Source organism: Trichechus manatus, unplaced genomic scaffold, assembly GCF_000243295.1.
Source record: "Trichechus manatus latirostris isolate Lorelei unplaced genomic scaffold, TriManLat1.0 scaffold00002, whole genome shotgun sequence".
Classification (NCBI taxonomy): domain Eukaryota; kingdom Metazoa; phylum Chordata; class Mammalia; order Sirenia; family Trichechidae; genus Trichechus; species Trichechus manatus.
Genome location: NW_004443938.1, coordinates 36323703 through 36333444, shown reverse-complemented (window position 1 = coordinate 36333444; position 9742 = coordinate 36323703). Strand labels below are relative to the sequence as shown.

The 9742-nt window shown below is 39.5% G+C and overlaps 1 protein-coding gene across 1 annotated transcript in view; it reads right to left on the bottom strand.

The window, feature by feature from the left end:
* The window catches only part of IL20RA (interleukin 20 receptor subunit alpha), a 34970-nt gene extending 28098 nt beyond the window's left edge, over positions 1-6872 (bottom strand). The window contains 1 exon segment of the mRNA XM_004368887.2: positions 6683-6872. Within this exon segment, the coding sequence (XP_004368944.1) occupies positions 6683-6759 (77 nt within the window). The 5' untranslated portion in view covers positions 6760-6872.
* Positions 6873-9742: the final 2870 nt, after the last annotated feature.

Genomic DNA, 9742 nt, shown 5'->3' with positions numbered 1-9742 from the left:
GTTTGGCTTAGTTTTTCGGATCTTTGTTGTGGAGGGACGGCGTGGTGCTTCTGCTTAGACCGCCATCTTGCCGGAGTCCTCTCCATAAGCGTTTCTTGAGCGCTACTATGTGGCTATCATTCCACTTGGCTCTGGAGACACGGAGGCACACAAAACAGCTGTGGAACTCAGTAAAACAGAGAAGATGGAGAACCAAATATTTGCAATAAAATGTGATGAGGGTTAGGCTAGGGGAAACACTAGATGAAGGGGAATGCAGACGACATGGACTCTTAGGCCTGGGTCAGGCAAAGGCCTTTAAGAAATAGCGGGGTTTAAGCTGAGACATGAGGGTTGAAAGTCTTAAGAATTATACAAGAAAAGAAACTAGTGTTTCAGAAAGAATGAATAGCCTGGGTGAAGGCCAGACACTTGGAAAAAACAGAAAGAGGTTTGGTGTAGCTGGACTGTTGAAGTGGAGCATGGCAGCAGAGGATTCTGAAGCGGTGGGTGGAGGCAGAAGGAAGGCCATGCTAGGGGGTATGAAGCATATTCAAGGGGCAGGGGTGTTGGTGGACAAGATCAGAGGCAAGTTTTAGAAAGCTAACTCTGGTGGTAGTGTGGGGAACGTAATGGATAGAGATTAGGAGTGGCAGCCTGGGGAGTAGTAGAGAGGATACCGCAGTGGCCCAGGTAGAAGATACAGGTGTCTTGGACCAGGATGGTGGCAGTGAAACTAATAAGGATAGGGAAAAAGTAAGAAATATTAGGAGACAGAACTTGATAACTGATACATGTAAGAGACTGAGGAGTCTCTGGGTGGTGCAAATGGTTAATGTACTTGGCTGCTAACCGAAAGGTTGGCGGCTTGAGTTCATCCAGAAGCACATGGAAGGAAGGTCTGGTGATCTACTTCTGAAAAATCAGCCACTGAAAATCCTATGGAGCACAGTTCTACTCTGACACACATGGGATCGCCATGAGTTGGAACAGGCTCGATGGCAACTGGTATGATGAGAGATTAGGAAAATGAAGGTGTTAACAATGATGCCTGTTTGTCTGGGCAGATGGGTTGAAGAGTGGTACATTTACCAAGACAAGAATACTCAAGAAGAGTGGGTCTGGGGAATGGGGTGGTGGCTGGAGGAGGGAAAGAGAATGAGTTCAGTTTTTGACATGCTGAGCTTGAGTTATGTAACAGATATCCAAATGTAGTTGTCCAGTTGACACTAACACTCAGGAGAGGTGTGAGTGGGAGGCAGAGATTTCAGAGTCAATGACTTAAAACTGCTCATTAAATGCAGAGGTGTGAATGAAACTATCCATGGAGAGAAAGCAAAGCCTAGGATAAACCTTCAGAAGCATCAAGATTTAAAAGTTGAGTACAGAGTAGACTTAGAAATAGCAGCTAAGGAGGAAAAACAGGTGTCACAAAAGTCAAGCAACAGCATGTCTTGAGAAGGAAGAAATGCCAACTTTGTCAAGAATTGCCAAAGCTTAGGGATGCCTTCCCTTTTCAGAATATGGCAACAGATTTCTAAAGGAGACCCTGAAAGTGAATGTCTCCTGTTTCGTTAAGTACCATACCTGCCAAAACATTATATAGCTAGAACTTGCTGGCCAACTCTTCCATCTAACTAATCACCATTGGGGGTTTTCAAACTTTTTTGACTGTGATCCATAGACAGAAATACATTTTACATTGTGATGAAGCTCACAAAATATACATATATCTCCCATACTATAAACAAAAGTTTTACAGTACACAAACTTTATTACATGCCATGCACTTAGCTATTTTCCATTCTACTCCATTCTATTCCATACCACTCCATTAAAAATAATGCTAGTTATGTCCCTTGAAATTGATATCATGACCCATCAATGGGTCTTGACTTGTGGTTTGAAAAATGTTGCCATAGCTTATCTGATCTTCCCTCCTCAAACTGTGAGGGGCAGGGCAGCTTCCCATGACAGACGCTGATGAAGGAGAAAATGCTCTTTACTGTATTAAGTATAAAATGCTTAGGAGGTCTGACAAATTGATAGAACTAAGTCATTCAACAAGCATTCTAGAAAAGATGCTTATGCGTGGCAAAAAGTCATGTGGGGTCCTCAATGGTCTCTGTTTTCTGGTAATAATAAAAAACACTTACCAGGTGCCTATTATGTGCTGGGATAGGTACTTAGGGCTGACATACTTTATCTCATTTAATTATCATAACAACCCTAAGAAGTAAGTACCATTATTTTCATCCCATTTTATAGATGTGGAACTGAGGCTCAGCAAGATTAAGGGATCTGCTCAAGTTCACATGTCTAGTAAAAGGCATATCTGGGATTTGAACCAGGGTTCCCTGATGCCAAAGCCTGTGCTCTTAGTGCTACCCTATATTTTCTGTATTAAGTTCATTTACAGGTATAATTTAAACATTTGTTAAAATTGTATTTTCTACTTGAAAATACACTTCACAAAAAGTATAAATATAATATGTAACCTTTCCAAGGTTGTACAGCTAGGTTCACAGCCTGGCTCTGAACCGAGGACTTCCTGACCACAAACCTGAGCTGGGAGCCCGCTGGCAGTGAAATCCACCTCCCTGTGTTCCTGCACAGTGTCCACATGCGCAGACACGTAAGAACGCCTACATGGCAAGCTTCTTTTTAAATACTCTTTTTTAAAAAGTTGCACAATTTAAATTAATCTACTCTCACATAGCAGTTCTGACTAGGCCAATTTGTTTTTTCTTTCTGAATCACATAAACATATGAAGGACAGAGCAAGCTCTTTGCTCCACCTAATGGAAGAGGAGGTGAGGACATAATTGGGAGCCATTTCCTACTGCAGTGATGTCTTTCTTCCTACAACATGGTCTCCTGAGAAACTCTGTGGAAACGAGAATGAGGTTCTAGAATAGCAGCTGAAGTCTTTCACTGGGTTTAGTAGTCAGAATTCTTTTTTTTTCCCCAAAGTAAAAAATGACTTTATTGTTTTCATAAACATGGCACATGTTTTTTCATTGAAACAATCAAAACGTTCAGAGAAATACAGTCAGGAGAGAAAAAAAATCACTCTGAAATCCATCACCCTGAAACATTTGGTGTACGTGATTCTGGACATACGGACATGCTTATATGTAGAGGGATGATTAGACAGCTGAACAGATGGACAGATATTAGATGATACTACAGATGTGGCTTTAGTAAGTCTTACACTTGATTTAAACTTTAATTTAAAAAAAGAAGCTGAAGTAAAAAAAAGTTTAATTAAAAAAAAAGTTAAAGAAATTTCTGAAGTTCAGATATCTTGTCACCACAAGAGGTATCGGTTCTTAAATCATCTTTTAAATTAGGAAAATGGTTTATGAAAAATACTGAGTTTGGTTATTAAAACAATGAAATATTCTCATTTTAGATCACATCTAATGGCCTCCTGCTATGAAAACTAATACAGTTCTACTTTTCTGATTTTGTTAGATATATTACTGTTTAAGTTCAAACATTTACATGGAGCTCTATAACCACAGCTCCCATCACTGGTTAGTCTTAGTTCCGTATTTAGATAGATTCAAAGCATGTTACCAGTCATTCTGACAAAACTTTGTCGTTACTAAATTCTTCATTCATGGTCATCTTCATCTCTCTGACAGCTGGATATCGTTTTTAATCAGTAGCCTACCCCCTCAAGGTTTCAGGGGAGTGATATCCCGAGTTCCCACCTGCTTGAAAATACGTGTCTCTTCAATTTGATGAGTCTAAGGTCACACTTGTTTTTCCCTCATAAGCTGTTATAATACTGTCTTCTATTACTGAGTGTTGCCAGACAGAAATCTTCCTCCTTCCCCATTTTTCCTCACTTGTATTCTGCTTTTGCTAGCATGGCCATGAAATTACTTCATTTTTTTAATGTTCAGTAACTTTGCCAGGATATGTCTTTCTACTGTTTCTATTAAAAATTTCTAGGCAAAAGCCATCTAAGATACTCCATTGGTCTCTCCCCTTTGGGAGCAAGGGAGAATGAAGAAAACAAGATACAAGGGAAAGATTAGTCCAAAGGACTAATGGACCACAACTACCACGGCCTCCACCAGACTGAGTCCACTACAACTAGATGGTGCCCAGCTACCACCACTGACTGCTCTGACCGAGATCACAACAGAGGGTCCCAGACAGAGCTGGAAAAAATGGAGAAGAAAATTCTAACTCACAAAAGAAGACTAGACTTACTGGCCTGACATAGACTGGAGTAACCCTGAGAGTATGGCCCCCGGACACCCTTTTAGTTCAGTAATGAAGTCACTCCTGAGGTTCACCATTCAGCCAAAGATTAGATAGCCCCATAAAACAAAATGAGACCAATGGGGCACAACAGTCCAGGAACAAGAACTAGAAGGCAGGAGGGGACAGGAAAGCTGGTAATAGGGAACCCAAGGTTGGGAAGGGACACTGCTGGCATGCTGTGGGGTTGTTAACCATTGTCATAAAACAATATGTGTACTAACTTTAATGAGAAACTATTTGTTCTGTAAAAGTACATCTAAAGTACAATAAAAAAAATTTCTAGGCAAAGCATGTATTTATGATATGCAGCTTCAGATATTCTTCACTACCTGCTTAACCATTACTAAGTGTATGATCTTGGGTAACGGCTTAAATGTCCTATCTCTCAGAGTAAAATAGGGATAAACCTGTTGTCGTTGAGTCAATTTCGACTCATAGCAACCCTGTAGGACAGAGTAGAACTGTTCCATAGGGTTTCCAAGGAAAGACTGGTAGATTTGAACTGCCAACCTTTTGGTCAGCAGCCATAGCTCACCGTAGCTCTTAACCACTGTGCCACCAGGGCTCCAAAATAGGGACAATAATAGTAATTATCTCATTGGGTTGTTGGGAGGATTGAGATAATCTATGTAAAGTATTTAAAACAGTGCCCAGCATACAGCAGACATGCAATAAATGTAGGCTATTATTATCATCACTGAAAAGCTTCTCCCATTATATTTTAAAATGTCTTTTTCTGTTTCATTTATTTTCTCCTAATCTATAATCCTTGTTTAGAATAATTTTTATCTTTTTTTTGGAATTTTTTTTCTATTCTGTCTACTGTGTCTCTGGTTATGTTTTCAGTCAGGTTTACTCTATTTTTTGGTAGCTTATAATAGATTTTTAATCTCTAGATAATATTTTTTCCTAAGCTCTGCCAACTTGCTTTTAAAACAATGTTCTTCCTGTCATCTCAGAATCCCTCTCTGAACCTCACTTTTAGAGAGAGTATCTTGTTTGTGGACTCTATAATTATGAAAAATTATTTGTCTAGATTCTTCTGCTATTTCCATGGGCAAGTTTTCCAGGAACTTTTACTAGTACTCTTTTTACCTCTTTTCCCCTTTCAGTAATTATAGACACGTACTGTGCTGGTTTCTTTGGGATGATTACTCTTTTAATGGATGATTACTCTTTGAATAGGGCCAGCTGTTTGTTGAATATTAGGTGAATGAGTATAGGAGTGGGGGTCATGTAATGAGCTTTTGCTCTCCACAATTTTCATTTGTGTTTTTGTAAACACCCCCTCACCAAATCTATCATTCCCTTTGTCAGGACGCTTGCCTGCCTTCAGGTTTTGGGCTGCAGGAGGCTGATGTAGCTCATAACACACGTGTCAGGGCATAGGCTTTCTAGGTTGCCTCCCAGCCATCGTCACCTCCTTTCCGTCCTGTATACATCTCACTCCAGGCTTGTCCCTGGGTTCTGACTATGCATCTACAATGGATATGTCACTTGATCCTGATTTCTCTTTCAGCTCCTCCCTCTTCTACATTCTGTGGCACAAACTGGGGCTCCACAGGGACATTTCTTCAATTCCTGGTGGCAGAAATCCTTAAATTTCCACACTCTCAGATTGTTGGGTATGCCTTCCCTTACTTATGAAGTAAGTATCTACTTACTCCTACTGTTGTCTTATTTCTACTGTTGAAGTTTCCATAGCGACCCTATAGGACACACTAGAACTGTCCTATAGGGTTTCCAAGGAGCAGCTGGAAGATTCAAACTGTCAGCCTTTTGGTTAGCAGCTGAGCTCTTAACCACTGTGCCACCAGGGCTCCGCTGAAGTTCTAGTAGGTATATATTTGCATTCATCCTCTGTGGTTGTTTTCCTTCAGCTCCCACAGTATTTGGCACGTGTGCTTCATAGTTTGTGGTTTGGGGTTGTGGCCATTTCCTTCGTTTCTTTGTAGATGGGCATTGTCTATCTGCTTTGCATTCTTTCTGGCTTGCAATGAGTTTTGAGAGAAAGGTGAAAAGTAAAAATGCCCATTCGCCGCTATCTTTAAAAGAAACTAACTGCACAGCATTCTGCATTCAGTTTCACTAAGTCTAAGAATGCCTGCAATTGCAGTAGGCTTTTAAGTTTTAGAGACAATGTGTTTTCTTGTTTGCTCATCCACAGCATGTTTTGACTGACTTCTTTTCTCTATTAAATAAGCTCCCTTTGCCTGCTGCCCAATGCTTCTTTCTCCACAGTTTTCCTAGTTTAATCTAACAAAACATGGTAAGAAAATTCAACATGAAATATCTAAAACTTTCCTTTTTTTTTTTTTTTTTTATCAAACACTTACTACCATAAATGGTTTATCTCTGTACAAGTAACAGGAGTCTGAGTCTTGTGTTTATAAATTAGCCAAAGGGAAAAGAACCAACTTACATGAAACACTGCACAGTATAAATAACTTCAACTCCCGTCAGGCCCTCTGGTGGATTCCACTGTAGGACATTCTTCATGTTTATGGATGAGAAAGTGCTATTTGCAGGTTTAGGCAAACCATCAGAAACACAGGGAACTGAAAAAGGAGTAGAAAGGAATTGATGTCTTAGTTGAGGAAAAGGAAAATATAACCCCTGGGGTAGCCAGTCTCCAGAGATGAACCCCAATGAACCATGCCTTCTGGTAGTCACACCCTTGTATATTCCCTCCCACAATGAACCTAGGCTCACCCTGTGACTCATTTCAACCAACAGAATGTGGTGGAAATGATTCTGGAACTTCGCTTTAAAAAGGTCTAGTAGCTTCTACTTTTCTCATTTGGAAGCCCAGAACTGTCATGTAAGAAGTTGGGCTACTTTGCTGGAAAGATGACATGGACAGGCCATGTGGAGGAGAGGCTCAGCTGTCCCAGTGTCCCAGCTGGGCCTAGCTTTCCAACCAAGAAGCCAGAATGAAGTCATTGTGGATACTTCAGCCCCATATGTCATTGACTGCAGCTGCATGAGAGAGCCTGAGTGAAACCAGCAGAAGAACCATCCAGCTGAGCCCCAGTTAACCCCTAGACTTATGAGAAATAATAAAACAATTATTTTACACCACTGAGTTTTGGGGTAGTTTGTTATGCATGAATAGATAACTGAAACAACCCCTTTATTAGATATAGAAACAAAATTTAAAATAAATGCCCCAAAAGACCAGAGTTTTAGAGGCTGAAATTGGCTTTAAAAACGTGTATAAAAAAGCAATAATTAGAAAGGAGACTTTAATAAACTGTTATGTTCACATTACTGCACTCTAAGAAAAACTGTATCCTAGAGGATTAATTTGTAGTTATCCTCTGCAGAGAAATGATAAAGAATTGGAGAAAACTACCAAAAAATTAAAAAAGGACAAAAAGAAGTAGGAGAATACTTTCTTATAAAAGAAAACAAGGAAGATTCGTTTATTATTAAAATAAATGAAAAAAATTCAATCGTAACATAAAAATCAAAATATGAATTTAAAACATTTAAAAGATCACAAAGTACTGAATAATAAGCAATCAGATTTTATGAAGAACTTATCATAAATATGCATATTCTAGTCAATGAACTTGGAAAATATTGCAAATCAAACTTAGGAAATAAAACTTAGCTAAGTCATTGATGCTCCCACGTGTCTGTCAGTTTGTCGTACTGTGGGGGCTTGCATGTTGCTGTGATGCTGGAAGCTATGCCACCAGTATTCAGATACCAGCAGGGTCATCCATGGCGGACAGGTTTCAGCGGAGCTTCCAGACTAAGACAGACTAGGAAGAAGGACCTGGCATATGCATATGAAAGCTGGACAATGAATAAGGAAGACCAAAGAAGAATTGATGCCTTCAATTGAATTATGATGTTGGTGAAGAATACTGAATATACCATGGACTGCCAAAAGAATGAACAAATCTCTCTTGGAAGAAGTACACCCAGAATGCTCCTTAGAAGCAAGGATGGCGAGACTATGTCTCACATACTTTGGACATGTTGTCCGGAGGGATCAGTCCCTTGAAAAGGACATCATGCTTGGTAAAGTACAGAGTCAGCAAAAAAGAGCAAGACCTTCAACAAGATGGACTGACACAGTCGCTGCAACAATGGGCTCAAGCATAACAATGATTGTGAGCATGGCACAGGACCGGGCAGTGTTTCATTCTGTGGTACACAGGGTCGCTATGAGTCGGAACCGACTCAACAGCACCTAACAACAAGAAGTCACCGAAGACTGGTTCAACCTTGGCTAAAGTCCAGTAACTCTTGTGCAAATTAGAGGAGCCCTGGTGGCACAGTGGTTAAGAGCTCGGCTACTAACCAGAAGGTCAGCAGTTCGAATCTACCAGCCACTCCTTGGAAACCCTATGGGCCAGTTCTACTCTGTCCTATAAGGTCACTATGAGTTGGAATCGACTCGACAGCAACGGGTACGGATTGTCAGAGAAAAGACTTAGTTTTATGCTTGGGGTAATCCTTGGCTAAAACTAGCTCTATGCAGTGTATTCTAACTCCAAAAGCCAAATGAAAAGAAAAACAAAATTCTTTAGAATTAAACTTTGTAAATATGATCTTGACTCTAAGCCATAACTCTTTAACCTGTAGAAGAATCAGCAAAACACAGGTGATGGAATGTGTGTTTGTGTGTATGTGCTATACCTGTCATGACTCCGACTTTTAACCTTAACCTTTCTTGTTTTTAAGAAGGAAGTTAAATACTTAAAGAGAAGCACTATTAACTGATCACTGCATAAGTATGTGTGTGGTGGGGGTGGGGAGGATTTCAAAAGAACACAGTCTCACCAATGTCTTTCTTTGATTTCTATTCTTACTCTTTGAGATCACTGTGTATCAACTAGTATTGGCTTTCTCTGGAGATTATATTCAGTGAATAATTATCAGTGATTCAACACTGCTCTGCGGTGTCACTAGGTTCTAAGTTTCAATAAGATTTTTAAAAGTAAAACAGAGAACATGGGGAGGCAACACCATGGAATACAGTAATTTCCAAACTTTCAAGAATAAGGAATACTTTAACATCAAAAATTCCAAGGATCTTTCCAGATCTAAAATGTTGTGTTTCTACGTTTTTAGAGACACCAAAATGTGAAGAGTAGTTAGCATATTGTAAGAATTAACCTTAAAAGGGCTGCTCATTATAGTATCTGATGGAAGGCATTACCAAAACCTGGCTCTACAGAACTAACTCTAAGGAACTAGAATATTCTGACTTGTAGCAACATGAAATGCAAGTTATCTTAGATATTAGTCCAGGAATATTTTGTCAGTGCTCACTCTATACAAATCTTTATCTTCTACAACATTTGTTTCTACTTGACTTTTAATATAAGTAAACATTTAACAGAGCTCTCAAGATGTCTAAAACATACCCAAAAAGTTTTAAGAAGTAACATGGAATAAAAGAAAATGATAGCTCATTTTTACCTTGTTATTGTTGCTGTCATGAGGAAACAAAGCAAATTTACTT